General features: G+C 38.6%; 1 protein-coding gene across 1 annotated transcript in view; it reads left to right on the top strand.

Annotated features, from left to right (window-relative positions):
* Tnks (tankyrase) overlaps positions 1-21,073 on the top strand; it is a 146,455-nt gene that overhangs the window by 94,377 nt on the left and 31,005 nt on the right. Inside the window, exons 6-12 of the mRNA XM_057752365.1 lie at positions 6,971-7,065; positions 8,697-8,763; positions 9,052-9,238; positions 13,199-13,320; positions 14,729-14,820; positions 15,190-15,268; positions 19,802-19,973. Coding sequence (XP_057608348.1) covers positions 6,971-7,065; positions 8,697-8,763; positions 9,052-9,238; positions 13,199-13,320; positions 14,729-14,820; positions 15,190-15,268; positions 19,802-19,973 — 814 coding nt within the window. The remainder of the gene's footprint in view (positions 1-6,970; positions 7,066-8,696; positions 8,764-9,051; positions 9,239-13,198; positions 13,321-14,728; positions 14,821-15,189; positions 15,269-19,801; positions 19,974-21,073) is intronic.

Raw genomic sequence — 21,073 nt, forward strand, 5'->3', positions numbered from 1 at the left:
TGTTCAGTCAAACTAGCAAGCCTGACTTGCCAACTGTTTCTCACTAGACCTGAAGAGCTAGAGCTGTGCCTTGAGAATGCTTAAGCGTATCGTTTTTTTCTCCCACACACCCTGTAAGAAGATGTTAAAAGCTTTCCATTCACATACTGGACTTCTTTGGCTGATTCTGGACTGAGGTTAAAAAGAGAAACTCAAATTGGTTGCTGGCTGAAGAATCTCCTTGGGACTTCTACAACAGTGATGTTGAGTTCAAATTGAATTAAGTTGGTATTTAGAGCTCTGTTGTCCCAGGGGTTCCCTACTCATTTCTTTTATCTTTATCTTTGTAATACATATAAAATACAGTCTTTATAGTTTCACTTTAAAAATACTTTTAAAATTACTTTTCTGACATTACTGGGGTTTGAATCTAGGGCTCTCTTCATACTAGGCAAGTGCTCTACCACAGAGATACAGCCACAGCTCTTTTTATTTTGAGATGGGGGTCTAAGTTACTTAGGCTGGCCTTGAACGTGCAATCTTCCTGCCTCTCGAATAGCTGGGATTGTAGGCTTTGTAGCCCCAGGACTGACTTTTAATTTAAGGTAGTTGAAATGTAGAATAGTTGTTTTATAAAGTATCTCATAAGGTCTATAACTTTGAATTCAGATATTTGTATGTTTTCCTATTGACGAGTCTGTTATTTTGGAAGAACATCTTCTTTGAGGCTATAAACTACCAGTTAGTCCTCTATCTTCCTTGATGGTATCCATCTAGAATCTTCAGACTCGGGTTGCCCCTCTGTCCCTCTTGATGGAATCCATCTAGAATCTACAGACTCAGGTCACCCCACTTAATTTCTTCATGGAATCTGTTTAGAATTCACAAAATCTTAGGAATAGGCTTCAAGTGACAGCTGACCTAGCCACACACTTTGTAAAAAGAGTTCAGAAACTTCAAGGATACTGAATCTCATAATAATAGCCTCTCAGTGCAGAGCTGAAACCTTTTCGGGGAATAATGTCAACAGGTCATGCTTAAGTGAATTTATATCTATTTATTATTTATTTATTTATTTATTTATTTATTTATTTATTGGTTTTTTAAGACAGCGTTTCTCTGTGGTTTTGGAGCCTGTCCTGGAACTAGCTCTTGTAGACCAGGCTGGTCTCGAACTCACAGAGATCCTCCTGCCTCTGCCTCCCAAGTGCTGGGATTAAAGGCATGAGCCACCACCGCCCGGCTTAAGTGAATTTTGTTGTTTTAGTTTTGTTTTTTCTTCTTTCACTTTTCATTTTTTTTTTTTTTTTTTTTTTTTTTGGTTTTTCGAGACAGGGTTTCTCTGTGGTTTTGGAGCCTGTCCTGGAACTAGCTCTTGTAGACCAGGCTGGTCTCGAACTCACAGACATCCGCCTGCCTCTGCCTCCCAAGTGCTGGGATTAAAGGCGTGCGCCACCACCGCCTCCTCCCCTCCTCCCTTTTCACTCCCCAAGTCCCACTCCCCTCCTCCTCCCTCTCCAGTCCAAAGAGCAGTCAGGATTCCCTGCCCTGTGGGCAGTCCAAGGTCCTCCCCGCTCCATCCAGGTCTAGCAAGGTGAGCATCCAAACAGGCTAGGCTCCCACAAAGCCAGTACGTGCAGTAGGATCAAAACCCAGTGCCATTGTCCTTGGCTTCTCAGCAGCCCTCATTGTCCACCATGTTCAGAGAGTCTGGTTTTATCCCATGCATTTTCAGTCCCAGTTCAGCTGGCCTTGGTGAGCTCCCTTTAGATCAGCCCCACCGTCTCAGTGGGTGGGTGTCCCCCTCGCGGTCCTGACTTCCTTGCTCATGTTCCCCCTCCTTCTGCTCCTCATTCAAGATAGTTTCTCTGTATAGCCCTGGCTGGCCTGGAACTCAGAGAGATCCACCTGCCTCTGCCTCCAGAGTGCTGGCATTAAAGGCATGTGCTTCCACCACCTGGCTATGAGGGTTTTTTGTTGTTGTTGTTGTTTGTTTTTTTTGTTTTGTTTTTTTGTTTTTTTTTTATTTAGAGGTCTTCCTGGCTGAAAACTCAGTTTGATTCCAGATTTAGCACCTATTTGGGGTATCTGAGAAGAGATACTGACCAAGAGTAGCCAGGAAGTTGTTCTGCAAGTAGTTGAGGGGCTTACTTGAAGAAAGCAAATGCTCATCTTTCTGGGGATTCAGCAGCAGTGTGGGAAGAAAGCAGAATAAAACTTGCTGTCTATGTTCATTTTCCTTCTTCCTGGGGCTGTACTTCTAGGCAGCTTTTATTATTAAGAAGCCCAACATTTCTGGGCTGCTCATTCTAATGGTATGTTTTCACTATTGGAGTATGTAGCTCATTGTTACAATCTGAGAATGAGTGCTGGCATGCTTAGAAACAATGAGCTCCTTGCCACAGATACTTTCTACTCGGCCACACCAGTCTGTTTCTGAAGATCAGTCTGTGAGTCTGAGCTTTTAGTCAATGGAAAATAAGGAATGCAGAATGAGAATGATGTCACCCTTCCTGGATTTGGTCCGCCTCTCTCTGTTATCTCCCTGCTCCCCAGCTTCTTCATCTGCTCTAAGGTGGTAATAGTAGTTTCAAACCCAGGTACTTACTCTGTTAGTCAGTTGATACACACACACTGTGTAAAAAGAGTTCAGAAACTTCAAGGATGCTGATCCTCATAATTATACTACTTAAAAGTCAGGGCTCAGAAACGAGATGCACTTATTTCTAGGGATGCATGCCCATATTGATTCTCTGGCTTTTCATTTGTTTGGATTCTCATCTAAGTATCCGTGTCTCAAAGAGCTTAAAGCGTTCCGTCATAGCAGATTAATCATGTCTCTGTTGATAATAATGTAATAAAGCTCTGATTTTGTTTATTGTGTTTACCTAGGAGTTTTGACTTAATGGCTGGTGTAGTATTATATTTGTATCAGGGAAACACTAATCTATTTTAACCAAATAATAGGTCCAAATGAGATAGACTTTGATAAAATAGAGCAAGAATTGAAATACTCAGATACTCATTTATAGGCAGTGAGTAAATAATCATGGTACAGCCACACAATAGAAATACTGTGTAGCCATTACAAAGAATAAGACAGACTTTTCTATGATAGCATTAGAAAGAAAAAAGTCAAATCGCAGAAGGCTATAATGTGGTCCTATTGGTGTGACAAAAGCAGCAACTAGACGGACTCTAGGAAGAGCAAACACACCGTCATGGGCACAGGAAAGCTCCAAGGACCCTTGAGCAGCTGTACCTGTGACTCTTCTGGGAAAGGGGCATGCTGGCCTGCAGAGGAGCACAAGCATGGTTTCCTCACTGCTTGCATTTTTGGAGAGGTTATGTTAATCTGTACATTTAAAGCAGTTCTACCCTGGAGAGAATGATTCATATAAAGAAACTGATAATTTGAGACCAGTTAAAATTGAGAAAATATTTGATATTTTCACTGTAGAAGCCATACTTAAAGAAAGGCATGGTTTTTATAGATCAAAAAAGTTGACTTTTTAAGCTTTGTGTTTGTTTATATTTATATGCAACTTTTCTAAGACAGAGTTTAAAAGTAAGACAGTATCTAGACTCATAGATTGATAGAAGTATGGTTGCAAAACTGAGGGCACACTTAGCAGTCTTGCCACTAACAGAAATACTTAGCCTTACTCTGTCCCCTACTGGGGTACTTGTGTAGTAATAGGGGAGAGATGCTGGTTCTCTGTAAACTGTGTAGTGATGGGGAGAAAAGTTAGATGTTCATTTGAAGGAAGAAAGTGAAGTCCCAGTTTATAAGCAACATAGGTGTAACCACAAGCTAGTTACTTTAGGAAGGAGACAGGCTAAAGGCATTTCCTTCAGTGGGGCACTATTTTAACAACAGCAAAAATCAGGATGTAGCACGAATTCTAATTGGTCTTAATAATAAAGCACGGAGACAGATATTAGGAGATGAAAGGTGAAAGATCAGAGAAGCAGTGTGGCCACCCAGTAGAGAGTTCTTACCTCCACCAGTGCTCAGACCAAAGGGGTGATCCTGTCTCTACAAATCCTCAGACTAATGCTATCTCTACAAAACCTCAAACTACATCTGAGCTCCGGTCTCCTCCCACCTTATATTCCTCTCTCCCCTTGTTTTGTCTAAAATAAGGATCACCCCTTCAGTCTGAGGATTCAGTAGAGGTCAAAGGTCTCTCTAGTGGCTGGCTACACTGCTTCTCTGATCTCTCAGCTTTCACCCTCTCATAGCTGACTCTGGGTTTTTATTATTAAGACCAATTGGAATTCGTATTTCATCAGGGTGTATGAAGACTGTTTTGAATTTGAGAAATTTACAAGACACAGTAACCAATTATATTAACCTTGATTGTTGCAGTTTTATAGGAACATCCATAAAAGCAGGATATTGACATCAACATTGGATTATGAGATCTATTTTGTTGGGTTTGATAGTAAACTTGGAAGTCTGAAAGAATTTGCTTTTAGAATACTTTTGGAGGTAGGGAAGAGATGTAGTCAAGAGAGATGACAGAAGTTCATGGAACAATGTCGTATTAACTAGTGACTATTAAAATATGGGAAATGAATGCATTGGTGCTTAATAATTTCTCTAAACTTGTTTTTAGTGAAGAAGTTTCATATTTGTATGTTGAAAAATTATGAAACTATTTTACAGAATCATTTTGTAGTTGAAACTGTAGAGCAAGAATCTGGAGGAAGAACTTAAATAGCATCCTATATTGTGAAGTATATGGAGCTCAGAGAGGCCGTGCCTGAGTCTCTGGAATTGAAATAAGGCAGTAGATGACAAAATGGGTAGCCTTCATTGTCTTGAACTAACTCTTCGTAGTAGTCTTCTAATGTACTAAAGTACTAGGTCTTCCTGGGAATGCACATGCATGTAACGATGCACACGTGTGTATACACGCGCACACACATACACAAACAAACTCTTTCTGACTTTGGTAACTCTTAACACTAAGAAATTTGACCAGTATTAAATCTGCCTGGAGTCCTGACAACAGTGAGTTTCCTGGACAGACCAAAACAAGTTGGTCACCATTGCTTGAGAAATTACAGGGGATTTATATCAGCCACACTGAATTTTCATCTTAAAGAAAATAAAAGCCCTGTATATGCATTATGAATTAGATGACTCTCTGGTGACTTACACCAGAGCTTCATAGCTATGGCTTCAGTCTTCCCTGGAAAATACATCGAATACCACACTGCCCATGGTTAAATGTCAGGGTCATGACCATTTTAGTTTGAGTTCCTGTTGCTATAACATAGACTGACAAATGCAACATAGGTGAGAAAGGGGTTCATTTAGCTCACAGTTCCAGGGTACAGTCCATCATTGTGAAGTCAGGGTAGTGGGAGTTTGAAACAGCGGCTGGTCACATCTACACCGCAGATGGAATGCATGCATGCTTGTACTCAGCTCATTCTCCATCACATCAGTCCAGGTGTCAGCTGATGAAAATGATGCTATCCACATTCAAAGCATATCATAAAATTACACCATAACATGTGGGAGCTTTTTAAATTCAGTAACCTTAGCCCCCAGTTCTGTCCATCGCCACTTTGGCTCTACTTCCTTCTCTAATGGTTCTTTCCAAACTGGACACTGGCATTTTTTCACTGTCTTCCTGAGTCAAGGTACCAGTGTTAACAATTTGTAAAAGCTTTTGAAATTCCTTAACTCCATTTTTTCACAGTTTATATCAGGCATCCTGTTATTTTTTTAACCTGATCAATTACAAAGTCTCCTCATTTATCTGAGCTTCATAACTGTTTCAACTATTTGTAAACTAAGCATATTACCACTTTCAAAATATAATTTTACTCAAAGAATTTTTTAAAAATCTGAGAAGTAGGAAGCTGATTTTTCTTACATTTTGACTGTTTGCATAAACATTTAAAATAAGTGTATATATTGTTATTTAGAAATTTGTTCAATTTTGGAAATGGGAAGTATTGAATCAACTGTGAGCAAATAAAGTTGAGTAAAGAGCATTATAAAAAAGGAAAATCTTTTTTGCTCATAGTCAATTAAATTACCACCTTTTCCACAAAATATTAAATGTCAGGTTTGCCAAATAACAACTTGCTAGCTTACTGAGCAGTCTTCCATAGTAGGATTGTCTCTGGAGGAAGCTTTCTGATTCAGAAGCTGTGTATAGTGGACAGCCAATGGAACAGTGGAGTTTTGCCTTACTGCTGGAAGTCATAGGGAATGGTGAAGTGCGCTGTCTTTTTGGGTTCCACTAGAGTGTCTTCAAATAGCTCTTCATAGATGCTGCTCAGTCTTTTCCATCAAAGTTTGAAAGTCAGATCTTTATGTGTCCAGTTATTGGGAATAAGACCCTTTCCTGACTTTAAATTAGCATAACAAGAATGGTTCATGCCGGAAAGGAAGGAAGGAAGAAGCAACACAGGACTTGCAGGAGAGCTTGATTATTGAAGCCCTTGAGGCTCAGTAGGGACATGGATGAGGTTGTTAGCCTCATGCTGCTATAAACTGCTTTGAGGGATGTTTAAAGGAAAGTGTGCTTGGTTTGTAACTCTTGTGACTGGAAGATCCAGATGGCATGTTGCCAGCGTCTGGCAAGGACCCCTTGCTTCATCATAGCAGGAATGAGTGAGTGAATGTGTGAAAGAGAAGTGAAGCAGACCAGGAGGAGAGGGCAAGGTCACACGGGGAGAGGCACGAGAGCAGGCCAAAGCAGGACTTGCTTTGCCAAAGCTCCTTTTTGTGAAATCAGCCCAGTGCCTCCAGAGCCCTAACTCACTTCCTGGAGAAAAGCAGTACCCTCACTTGAAGGCCCTAGCACCTGGATACACTTATGAGTGACATGAGTTTTGATGTGGATAGACCAGAATAAAGCCATTGCAGATAACACTGGAAAGGGAATTATAAACTGAGTGGGCACCAAGGCCATCTTGAAACCAAAACCTGAAAAGATGACGAGCTCTTCTTTCTCCTTTCCAGTCTACTCCTTTACACCTGGCAGCAGGCTACAACAGAGTTCGGATAGTTCAGCTGCTTCTCCAGCATGGTGCTGATGTTCATGCAAAAGACAAAGGGTAGGTGCACCCATTTGTTGCCTTTTAAGGATTTCATGGATGGATGATTATGCTGTTTTCATCTTTTGATAGTCTGAAGGTTTTAACTCAATAAGAATGTTCAGCTGGGGTTGGAAAGAGAAAGCTCAGTGGTTAAGAGCACTGGCTTTGGTTTCAGAAGACTAGGTTTCATTCCTAGCACACACGGGTTGCTCACTCACACCTATGTCTAACTCCCATTCCACAGGATTCAGTGCCCTCTTTTAGCATCTGTGGACACCAAGTACATAAACATGCAAATACCATACACATAGAATAATAATAAATTGAGAAATAATGTTCTTTGACTTGATGTCAGATGTTATTTTATGTATATACTATAGACTTCCCACAACCATTTGTTACACCAATTTAATTTTATTGCAATTTTATTTAAAATTATTTTTCACAATTATAGTCAGTTTTATCTCCTAAACTGCATTTCAGAACGATTGAAAAGTACTGAAAATTGTGATTATCTAGCATAGTTGCTATTAAGAGAATTTCCTCTTATTAATAAACTGTACTAATGAGTAAATTTTTTTAAGCTGGGTTTTTCTTTGATCCACTTAAACTAATTCAATCTGGATGCTCTTGATAAACATTGGTACAGGAAGTAATGTTGACTGACGTTTCTGTCCTGCCCGGTTCCCGCAGTCGTTAAGTCCCAAAGAAATCACACAGAGGTCTACATTAATTATAAACTGATTGACCTAGTAAAGTAATGGCTAGGAACAGTCATTTTCTTATGAATTGATAAATATTGGAAGATTACCAGTTTCCTTCTAGTTTCAAATGACCTATGAACATTTGCTTTCTGTCCTATATGAAAAGCTAACATTTCTCATTATCTGGCCTTAAGATGCCAAGGATAATTGACTCTACCCAGGTGAGGCAGATGATGTTAGACTTCTGTGATTGACAGCATAAAGAACAAATGCCCTAGAGAGAGACTTCTTTAATTCAGCTCACATTCATGTCAGGAAGCATAGAAATGAACTCAATACTTGAGACAGTTACAAGAAGGAAAATCCATCCATTTCAGGTCAGCCCCTTCCCATGCTGTCTTTTTCTTGCTTGTCAAGTTTATGCCTCCTGTGAATCGTGTGTCCTGAGAGAGTGGGGCACAAGTGCCCTGTGCCCCTGTAAACCTGTTCCCTCGTGCATATCTAAAAACAGATGGGTGTACAATAGGCAGCCATTGAGAAGCACACACCAGAAAAGACTGGCTTCTAAACCCAATCAGAAAGGGCAATCTGATAGGGAAGCTTTAGTAATTTGGATATTTCTTATTCTGAAAAGTATCATGACAGTGGACTAAACTAGGACTATTAGTTCCCTGCCAGTAACCATGCCTGTTACATACTGATACTTGTTTATTAGTGCCTTAGTCTTTCCTTTAATTCTTCTGATTGGGAGTTTTCATTATTTTTATGAATTGTGCATAAAGACCACAGATAGATAATAAAGGTGTGATATAAGCTGTGCTTTGAGTTCTTTCCATAAATTCTTAAAATGCTTTTTAAAAATAGAGTTTATTAGATTTGTTTTAGCAGTTCACAGTCGGATGGTTGTTTGGAATTTTAGTGTTTCAATTTCCTCTTTTCGTCTAGCGGACTTGTACCTCTTCATAATGCATGCTCGTATGGACACTATGAGGTCACAGAGCTGCTGCTGAAGGTAAGAAAGATCCAAAGTATTGAACAGTATTGGCCTGCCTCTTGTTTTTATAGGTTGTTTATACTTTGTGGATTTTTTTAACAAATATTATTCTTAGGACAGTAAGATAAAATATAAAAATATTTCCATTGCTTAGAAACTTTGAAAATTCAACTTAAACTTTTTTAAAAGCTGTACTTAAAACTCTTACATTCCAAAAGTTATAGCTGAAATTTTCAGTGAAATTTATTTTCTGAGTTTGCTTCCCTCATAGAAATGGTTACTAATGTCGGGCTTTTCCTAATTCAGCATGGAGCCTGTGTTAATGCTATGGATCTGTGGCAGTTCACTCCACTACATGAAGCTGCTTCCAAGAACCGTGTAGAAGTCTGTTCTTTGTTACTTAGCCATGGTGCAGATCCTACCTTGGTCAACTGCCATGGCAAAAGTGCTATTGATATGGCTCCAACTCCTGAGCTCCGGGAAAGACTGACTTGTAAGTGTTTGTGTCCTAAGCCTAGTCTTGCAAGCATAAGTGAGACTATCTCAGTTCTACTTCATTACCAGGCTGTGTTTTAACCAATGTCCTCCCCTTCTTACGTGTGGACTAGTTCATCATATTCATTTCTAATCATATACTTTGCTTCATGTATTCCACAAGAGCCTTAACACATACACGTATATTACACATACTTATATACATATGAACAACACACATATATATACTCCATACATACATGTATGCAGACATGTTTTTTTAAGCCCAATTCTAATTAATTTGTCAAGGTTCCTGGTTTGGTTTGGTTTTGCTTTGGGTTTTTTGGGGTTGTGTTTTCTGTTTGCTAATTTAGCTTATGTGATGGCTCATATTTATCCTTATGTCGTCATTGTCCTTTTCTTCTGCTCTCAACCCTTTTACAAATTAGGAGTCTTATTAGAAGTGTAGACAGTCTGCTTTATTAGGTTGTCTTATTCTATTGTAGACCTTAACATTTACCTAAATTTGTATAGCTTTTTACAGGGAGCAGTTTCTTAGCTGTTTGAAACCTTCTCAATAGCAGTTCTTATTAAATAAGATTCTACCGGGAATTATGTGGAGGGAAGGATTTAGGGATCTTCTCTAACTGCAGCTTGCAGTGTCATGCTTTCTGCTTTGTAGTTGGCATTCAGATTATAGAATTTCAAGAAAATTATACAGGAGGCTGGAGAGGTGGCTCAGTGGTTAAGAGTGCTTACAGTGCAGTCATGAGGGTCTGAATGTTGGTCCTCCTCACATAACAAGCCAGTCGCGTTTCACATGTGCCTGTAATCCCCAGCTGTAAGGGAAAGAGACAGGACAATATCCGGCTTTTTGACTGCCAGCCTAGGCATGGGGAGGGCTACCGTGAGCTCTAGCTCTGTGTTCAGGGAAGAACCCCTTCCTCAGAGGATCAGGACACCTTCACCTGGCCTCCATACATATACATACACCACACACATATACATACATATACATATATACATACACCACACACACAGCCCAAAGAAGAAATTATACAGGAAAAAAATAATGCTTACACCATGCCATTATTATTCATTACAACCACATTATTCTGCATACGTATCCCCTTTCTTTATTTTATTTATTCTTTTTGGAATTTTATTCTTGAGATATATTTAGAAAGGCAAACTTTTAGACATTTTATAAAGATGAAAATTGTCAGGTTTCCGTGTTAATGTCAGTAGTAGATTTAGCATCTTTTAAACTGTATGTCTTTGATGTTCTCAAAGCACACACCTCAGCTGGGCAGGGTGGAAGGTGCAGGAGTTCAGAGTGTTTCCTACTCATGCAGTGGACCCAGATTTGGTTCTCGGCACCCATGTGGGACTGTTCACAGCTGTGGGGTGCCTCACAATCACTAGGACTTCAGCTCCAAGGGATCCAATATCTCTGGTCCCCATGAGCATCCCATACATGGATGCAGAAACACACAATTAAAAATAATAAAAATAAAACTTTAAAATTAAAATCTTTTTTGTTGTTTTTTTGTTATTGTTTTTTTCAAGACAGGGTTTCTCTGTAGCTTTGGAGCCTGTCCTGGAACTAGCTCTTGTAGACCAGGCTGGTCTCGAACTCACAGAGATCCGCCTGCCTCTGCCTCCCGAGTGCTGGGATTAAAGGCGTGGGCCACCACTGCCTGACAAAAATATTCTTATTTAGCCTTTTGCATTTAAAATTTTATAAGAATTACATAGTTGGAGCCGGGCGGTGGTGGCGCACGCCTTTAATCCCAGCACTTGGGAGGCAGAGGCAGGTGGATCTCTGTGAGTTCGAGACCAGCCTGGTCTACAAGAGCTAGTGCCAGGACAGGCTCCAAAACCACAGAGAAACCCTGTCTCGAAAAACCAAAAAAAAAAAAAAGAATTACATAGTTGGTAGACATTCTACTTCCTGAGTTGTTGCTTTTTAATCATAACTATTTCTCAATAAAATATTTTAAATTTCAAAACTAATGTGGTCAGAGATCTTATGATTTTTCTAAGAGCAAAGATAAGGACTATTTTGTGTAGGAAATAGCATACCTTTTACTTGTATTACTGTGTCACAACTCTTGCTTTCCTTAGTACTCCAGTGTTAATATTTACATATTCCATAAATTTGCCGTTTTATTTTGACCACAATTTCTCACTATATGATAGGAAAATGCCAAACTGCCTTTCTCATGTTGGTGTTTGTAGAATGCTTTTCATTAAAGACAGTGTCACTTGCCTTCAGCTTCAGTTTCTCTACTGCTTACTCTAGCAAAGCTCTACAGTTTGCTTGCTCCCATTTCTGAATGCATCTGCTCCTTTGCAGTTGCCAAGATCCTGCCCTTTACACATCTACCTGTGATTCCCTAACTTTATTAGCCCCTACTTATAGTATTGAAATCACAACATCTAATTTTGCTGTTGATATTTGCTGGTTTACTTTATCGTCTCAGTTATATTACCTTGTGTTTTGTTCCAGAAATTTTAAAGTCTCATATTGAGAAATTTACAAATGTTAAAGAACCATGAATAGGGCTGCAAGATGATTCAGCCAGTAAGAGTACTTACCACACAAACCTGATGATGTGTGTTGATTCCTCAGAACAGACTTTGGACAAAGAAAATCAACTCCTAAAAGATGTCCTCTGATTGCTACACATATCCTGTGGTGTGCATGCGCACAAACACACACTTTTTCAAAAAAGAAATGTTAAATAAAAGGTCATCTAGAAAATGGTTCATTTTCTGAACTAACCACAACTTATTAATAACAACTAATATTTATTGAGAGCCTACTATGTGCCAAACTTTGCTACGTGATAAGACAGTGAAGGATAAACATGGCAGGGGTTCTAGGCTGACCACAACCGCTGTGACCCTAAATGAAAGCATTCAGGGAAGGCAAATATATCGGAAAACGTGTCCAGTGCGTCTAAACTGAGGCCTTCAAGAGTGACTAATGGTTCATAAGGCACGTGGTGTATTTGAACAGGTGTCTGTGTACATTCCTCTGTCTTTTGAGAGGGAAGTGTGGTGGGGCCCTCACAGGAAAGAAGAAACAGCACAGTGTCATGCAGATGCATAGGTTCAGACGTTAGAACAGCTGAAATGGTTATGTATTGGTGCCAGACTGCATTCGCATGTTTTAGAATGCCTTTCAGCTTTGTTAATAAAATAAAACCAAATTTGTAAAATAGAAAATAAAAATCTAAAATTATTCTTATGTAGTTATTGTTCTTTGAAAAATTTCTAATTCTGGCAGGTCTCAAACATTTCAATTCTCTGTCAAGGCATAAGTACTGTTAATATTTTGACTATTTCTCTAAATATCATTTTCTGTTCTGTGACTTGCATTTCATTCTGATGGCAGCAAGAGTAGCAAGAACAATATGGTGTAAGAGTAGGCCCCTCCTGTCTTCCTTGACAGACTGTAAAGGTCTGTGTTATGTAGGAGAGTGGCAGAGCACGCCAATGTGTGTGCACTAGTGATTTGGCTGCTGAAGTGCATGCCTTAGTGGGTGATTCCCCATCAGCTCTGAGAGTATAAAAGGCTCCTTTTGGAGTATTTAGAGTTCAAAACTTTTCCTTAACCTGTACTGCATTCCTTATATTTTTATGATTTTATACCGCTATTTTAAATAAAATCGAGATGAATGCAAAATTAATAACTTTCCTACTTACAATTTTGAGGGGTTTTGTTTGTTTGTTTTTTGTATTTGTGTGTGTACTGGCCTTTTGAGACATTCTCACAAAGCTGGTCTCAAATGTTTTGCAGGCCAGTCTAGCCTTGAATTTGTAATCTTCATGCCTCAGCCTTCTAAGTGTGAACCTACAGGATTGCAAATTATAATTTCCAGCATTGATTATAACTTATAAAATTGTCATTTTTAATAGCCATTTTTATTTAATAGCCATTTTTATTTAATAACTGTTATTTCATTGGCAGATGAGTTTAAAGGTCATTCTTTACTGCAAGCAGCCAGAGAAGCAGACCTGGCCAAAGTTAAGAAAACACTTGCTTTGGAAATCATCAACTTCAAGCAGCCACAGTCTCATGAAACAGCACTGGTAAGATGGCACTACCCATAGGTCACTAGGTTGGTAACAGTGGTGCAGCGTTAAATAATGCTTTTCATTTCGGAAACCTGAAAGTGGCTTGCTCTCTGAAATGACAGCAATCTGCATTTTAATGTTGGTTGCATTGATTTTTAACTTTGGTTCGGTCATGATTCTTTGTGAGTGAGGGACTAGATATTTGCTCAGCCATGATTAGACTTGTTTTATCTTTGTGTTCACGCAAGCTTATTGTGACAAATTACTTTTGTACTCAGTGCTTTCATTATAATGCAAAGTGTGATCTGATAGAATCTTCTCTTTAGGAGTATGCTTACTAGATAAATATTATATCTGTTTTCTCTAGAATTAATAGGGTTTCATAGATATATGCGTTTTCCTTTGGTGTAATTGCATTCAAATAACAGAGTATGTTCGTATAAGGAAATGTTCCATCTGATCTCTCTGTTCCTTACTGTATAAATTACCTTTAAAACTATCCCTTTTTTCCTCCTCCTACTCTTTCAGAAAAAGATTCACTTATTTTTGTGTTATTAAACACATTACGGCACAGGCGTTAGTCTGATTAGTGTCGGCCCCCAGCTTCAGAATTTAAGTATATGTGGTTTTTATAGCATAGACTGGTAAATATGCTTCATTTCACTTCCTTAAACCTGTGTGCCTCAGAAAGACCATTTAGTCCATTTTGCTGAAAACCATTAAAAGATTAGCCAAACTGAAATGGGCCAACTTAAATTGAAAACCATCAAACCCAGTTCAAATAACTTCAGTCTACAGATGCTAGGCCAGGACACCAAGAGTCACAGAGTATAATCCCCAGCACCATGAGGGGCTTGTCCTGCTGTTCTAGGATAGTCACTCTACTCAACTGTGAGTGGTTTTAGTTTTTAAAATGTTAATACAGTCATCAATGTAAAATGGAGCAAAATAAAAAGGTTATATAATTACGAGGATAAAATGTGAAGTTTCTGAGAGTATTGCTTCCTTTAAATTGCTTTAAGGTTACATGTTTTCACCAATGACTGAGCAGATCAGCTTATCCTCCTGTTGGAACACTGACTTCTGTGGCTGATAGACCAGGGAAGGCTCGAGTCATTTGTATAGATTTCCACAGCTCTGAAAGTGTTGTTCTAACGCCTCCAATACAATATATGCTTAGTAGTATTGTCTGAAGAAAAAGAAATGAAATATCTTTAATGCTTAATTGAGAATATAATTTTACTTAGTTTGCGCTCCCAATATGTTTAAAGGGAATATTGACCTTCTCCATAGAGTAAAATGCATCATGTGATGATGCATTTTAAGATTACAATGTTGCAAATAGCTCCCAGCTGCAATTTCATTCAGGAATTCATGTTTAAATAGAAGTTTGCTCTTAAGCTGAATTTTGTTTGTGTTACAGCACTGTGCTGTGGCCTCCTTGCATCCCAAAAGAAAGCAAGTGGCAGAACTGCTACTTAGGAAAGGAGCCAATGTCAACGAGAAGAACAAGGAGTAAGTATAGTTACAAAAGAACAAACCAATGTTTTCCTTCTCTTTCACTGGACGGTTTCATACATGTGTGTAATATAATTTGGTCCTTTTCAGCCCCACCATTGCCCACTCCACACCTTCCCACTCTGAACCCCTTCTACCCAACAAGTCCCTTCCTAGATTCATGTCTCATTTTTGTCCTGTTTGTTTGGGTCTTGGTTTTCTCTGATTCACTAAAAGTTTAATTAGGGTTGCTTGAATGAGCATAGGCAACTTAGCAGTGGCTACATCACTAAAGAAAATGGCTCCTCTCTGTCAGCAACCATTAGCTACTGATTGTTGTTACAGAAAAAGTTACAAAATTCTCTTTGCTTTTTCTCCTTTCCATAGTTTCATGACCCCTTTGCATGTCGCAGCTGAAAGAGCTCATAATGACGTCATGGAAGTTCTGCATAAGCACGGAGCAAAGGTACGCCCAGCTCAGCTTGAGTCGGGAAGCTATTCTGCTCTCAATACTTGAATCCCCAAGAAATTCCTCCTCTTCAGAAAAGACAGTTTCTGGGATTTATCTTAAAGTCACAGGTTGTTCAATGAAGTTAATTTTTTTTTTTTTTTAACTAAGAAATTGTTTCTTTGTCCTTTCTTCCTGGTCTAGAAAGCAATAGGCAGCTGGCTTGACTGCTGTATTTTGAAATACATTCAGCTTTCCATTTGTATTAGTTCCTTTCCTCATCCCCATGATTAGACACCTGGCAGAAACAACTCAAAAATGATTTTGCTCATGATGTTAGAAGGGTTAGTTCTAGTGGTCCCTTGGCCCTGTGTACCTGGGCAGAAAGCCATGGTGGTGGAAGCATATGACAGAGGCATGGTGGTCACTTTGTTGAAGGCAGAAAGCAAGAAAGGACAGGACCAGGAGTAATATATCTGAAACGATCCATCCCCAGTATCTATGTCATCCAATCACGTTCCATCTTCTCAAACCTTTCAGAATAGTGACATTGTCTGGGAACCACACCCCTGACATGAGCCTTGATGGGGGGCACTTAATATTAAAACCATGAAAAAGATCCGAGTTCAGTTCCCAGCATCTTCATCAGGCTGTTCACAGCCACCCATCCAGCATCCTCTGTGGGGACCTACACACAGGTGGCATATATCCACACAGATATACACATAAGTAAAATAGACACTTTTTAAGACACTTTTTAAAACATGGAAATTACATTATTTGGGTTGGGTTGAATTGATTTTTGTTTTGTTTTGTTTTTGTAGTGCCTTGCTCAGCTTACACTTTTATACAGCTCAGAACTACTTGCCCCAGGTGGTACCATGCACAATGGCCTGGGCCCTCTTAAAAAAAAAAAAAATATTAGTCAGGAAAATGCCCCACAAACTTGCTTACAGGCCAGTCTTAACTGAAGGTCTTTCTTCCCAGACAACTCTAACTTTTAACTTGACCCACCCCTAAAAAAACTAACCAGCATATTCACCTATCATAACTTTATAATTAAAAAATATTAAAACACAATCTTCTAACTATTTATAAATGTTTCCTGCTTTGTGTTTAGGTGGGTTTTGCAAGAGCATAAGGAAAGACGAAATTTGATTGTCATATTTTTCAGTGAAAACTTTAGTGTAATTAATAATAGCATTACAAGTAAAAACAATACCATTTAGTAAACATAGTTAATGATATGTTTCTTAGATGGGCTCCACATGTGTGTGAAATCTCTTCCACTAATAATAGCAGATGGAACCAAGTATCACAACTAAGCAGTGACCAGACTCTCAGTCCTTACATCATAATTCTTTGTAAAATGAAAGGATTTGAATGCTGGAGAGATGGCTCATCTTTTGTAGAGGATCTGAGTTCCATCCTTAGCCCCATGTTGAGCAACCTGCAGCTGCCTATACATCCAGCTCTAGGTATCTTGGTAGCTTGACCTCCTGACCTCCTTGGTACCTTCACTCATGTGCACATTCCCACACAGGGACACATAACGTACATGCAATTAAAAATAGGCTTTAAAAACAATTAAAATACTCTTACTAGAGCTAAATGATATTTTACATCATAGTAAGGAAAGGCTTCTTTCCGTTTTAATTAATCTTTCCTGCCTTTTGCTTTTCCCCTTGCGTTATGTCAGCCTCAGATTTGTTTAGGTATTTTACTATTGCACTACTGGAGTATACTTTTACAGATAAGATTATGTGTATTAAGTGTTTTCATTTACAGTACATATGATCCAAAATTTTGCTTTAAACGGACATTTAGTGGGTTTTTTAATTAAAATCAAGATGAATTAGAATCAAAGAGAAGAGTTGTACAGATTTATTACCTATTTTGTAGCTACAGGTATGGCATTGTTATATAAATATGTTATGTCAAGCAGAAATATCAATAATCTAAGTGGGCTTTCTCTTATACTTGTAAGCATTATTTTTGTACTGGTCTGAGTTTGTAAGTATTTTATGACATTCATACAAACTATGAATAATGTTCTTAATTTTTTAAGATATTATTTATTTGTTATCATCAATAAGCACAGAGGACACAACCCTAGTGACCTGCTCCTCCAGTCAAACTAGGACTTTCTGTAGTCCCATCTTTTAGTAGCCCCCAGATTTGGAATCTGTCGCCGGATTAACACATTCATTTAAACTGAAACCATTAGAATCTAGTCATCTGTAGAAAAGCATTCACAGATAGACACACACACAATTTCCTTTACTAATTACTACTTAATCACTTCCTTAGTCCAGTCATGTTCACAATCAAAATTGACCATCACAGCCTCTAAATAAAAAAATTTTAACTATTGTTAATACAGTTGAGTATGTAACATTAAATGAAGCATTTTCCTTCTTGAATGCAACTCTACACTTTAATAGACATAAAAATAATCTTAGCATTGAATGTTAAATATTTGTTGAGAAAGTCAAGACTTAGGACTTGGTCTCCAACTGTTAATTTCTAAGGTATCAGAAAAGCAAGATTCACTTAAAGGAATAAGTGAATATCTCGTATGGATAGAAAGTAGAACATAAAATTTCAATATATGACCAGCTTGTCAGTTTTCAGTGTTATCAGTCCTTATCAAATGAAACTTTTAAAACTAAATCTTAAAAATTCCCTTACAAATTATTCTGAGAACCATTGATACATAAATTTTTATTCCTTAAGACATGAAGTTCCCCAGAATAAGTGAGCAACGGGAATGTGAATGAGCTATTTTCCATATCACTCCGTTCTACCATTTTTTACAGAAGGTACAGTGCATTCTTTGTGTTTTGTTGATCTGCTTCAGCAGTACAGGTGAAATCCTAGATTTCCAGAAAACCATGGAATACTCTCTCTTGCCCATAACATTTGTTTGCTGAGGATTCAGCTTTATTTGAAGGACTAGAGACATTAATTTAAGATCTTAACTTGGTAAGATCTGTATTTCACAAGAATAACTCTCCAACCATATTTACATGATTTAACAAGCTAAATTGGAATTCATTGTTTCCATTCATCTTTACAGCTGCATAATTGTGTATGTCTCATCTAATTTCCAGAAAAGTGTGAATAATTAGTATGTTTGCAGTTTGGGGTGTATTCTTCCATAATGAAGTAACATTCATACAAAAACTCTAGTTTGGCATCTTGTGTTTCCATTAAGAAGTAAATATGACAGTGTTTCACTGTTATTATGTACAAGGTCGGTTTTTCCGCTGGAAAATGTGATAGAATTAAATTATGATATTATTTGCTGGTGAGTTTTCTGAAGACCATTAAGAGTTTAAATGAACCTTTGTCAGCACAAGTGCCGCAGCTTTACCAGTAATGATAAAGGACTGGAAACAGAGTCTCTTAAACCCTAACCTTACTTCTGTGGGAGGTGTAAAAATGTTTTGAACAACTAGCATAAATCTGAGATCTTACTGTTATTCCCTTATTAAAATCATTCAAGAAGACAGTCAATATTTTCAACAGCATTAACTGAAGTCGAAAAAATGATCCCAAATGGTGTAATTTGTAAGTGCTGAGTCAGCAGAGGTATCCAGAAAGGGGTTAGTCGCTGAGGCCTCGAGATGAGGGAGGACATGGAGAAGGGGTTTCTGAAAGCAGCTATACAGTTTATCTGACTGGAGTAACAGGCATTTGCTGGAACTTCTAAAATACTAGACTAGTTAAATTTGACCAAATTATGAACATAACCCAAAAGCTGAACATTTATTTAACATAATTAAGTTACTGTTTCTCATATACACTCTTCAAGGTTTGAAAATGGAGCATTGAATCCTCAAGGCAATTTCCAGTCAAATGTATATATAATTAAGGTATCTGTTGCAGGATGAGCATTAATGCCCTGAAAATAGGAAATCTAAAATGCTCTAAAATCAAAAGTTTTGAATTATCTGTGTCATACAATGGAAAATGTCATACTTGACCTCATGTAATAGACTATAATAACAACACAGGCACACAAAAATGAAGTTGCCTTCAGCTTATGTGTACAAAGTACATATGAAACAAATTAAGTTTGTGTTTAGATATGGGATATGGGTCCTGTTTCTAAGATATCTCGTAATTTATGTACAGGTTCCCGAAAACACTTGTAATTAGGGATCCCCAACCAGAATAAAAAGCATTCCTAAATGAGAAAGAAATGTAATGAACTGCACTACTAGTTATATTGTACGATCTTGATACTCTGCGTGTGAGCAGACCGTTCACTCTGAGACATTTGTTGGGTGTCCACAGTGTGGCTAGCAGTGAATGCCAGATGAGAGTCCCTGCCCTCCAAGACCTCCCATTCTTTCTTCTGGGAAGTCAAGGGGGGGGTTGTGATTTTATTTTTTCCCTAGACACTCAGGCCACTAAGATGAAGCTATTTCTGTAGCACTGGTAAGCAAAAGTTAATGCCATTTTACTAAAAAGTTTCAAAATTGGCTTTTCTTGCAAGAGTGTGAAAGAATACTTGATTTCACATGGCCACCAATGCTCTTTCAGATGAATGCACTGGACAGTCTTGGACAGACTGCTTTGCATAGAGCTGCCTTAGCAGGCCATCTGCAGACCTGCCGCCTCCTGCTAAGTTATGGCTCTGACCCTTCCATCATCTCCCTGCAAGGCTTTACAGCAGCACAGATGGGGAATGAAGCAGTGCAGCAGATTCTGAGTGGTGAGTTCCACTTCCCATTCCCTCACCCCCAGGTTGGGAACCTGATCTGAGTGCTTGCTTCTCACATCTCCCCATCCTAACTCTCAACATTAGACGTAGCAGCCTACTGAAAACTCAGGAACCAGATGCGAATGAATTCAATATAGTTTTTCTTCTTTCTCACTCACTGGCCTTTGCCTGGGTTCCATCTACTGTAGACAAAGAGAAACATAGAGACAGCTGTAGACTGGTGGTCAAAAGCCTGGCCCCTCTGCTGCCTATAAGCAGTACTCAAGCTCTGTAGGCACTGCCCCCCCCCCCCCCCGTATAGCAGGTACTTTAAGGCACCCTCTATCCAGAAACAAAATTCTTAAGATTATCAATACATGTTACATGATCTAACTATACTTAAAAATCTACATTAAAACTTCCTAAGCATCTATCTTGAAAGATCCTCCTTTGAGGAAGAAAATGCTAGTAAGCCTCAGACAGCCTTCCAGTTCTTACCTAACAGCTTGGACAAGACACGGCTCGAAGACCAGAACTGACCCACAGATGTTTTCAAGGGCTCCTAAGAATTGCAGCCCAGTAGAGAAGCACAGAATCTCAAGTACATAGTGGTGGTGATAGGCGTGTGAATGCTGCATGTGGGAAGCAACCTCAAGAAGTAATTCTACAGCCTTACTTTTCCTTCCTCTGCAGTTTACTCTGCTTCAATCTGTACATTTGCTGACAGAGATCGTGCATAAAACTGATAGGAAAGCAGGCACTGGCTTCCTAACTCCCAGAATTCAAAGTAACAGCCTACTGAAAACTTAGGAGCTAGACGCTAAAGATTCGATCTAGTTACTCGTCTTCCTCACTCATTGAGCTTTCCCCCAGTCTTCACCTGGAATATGGACGGGAGTTTAGTCTTGAGTATTAAACACCTGCTTATACAGAGCAGCAGGCTCTCTACTGCAGAAAGATAATTACTCCCCACAAGGAAATACATCTTTTAAGAACTTGTAACCATTTTATAAATTAGGATTTTCGTGAAATATTCTTTTGTGCTTGTTACTGGGAGTCAGTCACTACTGAATTTTTCTTTCTGTGAGTTATAACTATAAATAAACAAACAT

Source organism: Chionomys nivalis, chromosome 20, assembly GCF_950005125.1.
Source record: "Chionomys nivalis chromosome 20, mChiNiv1.1, whole genome shotgun sequence".
Taxonomy (NCBI): Eukaryota; Metazoa; Chordata; class Mammalia; order Rodentia; family Cricetidae; genus Chionomys; species Chionomys nivalis.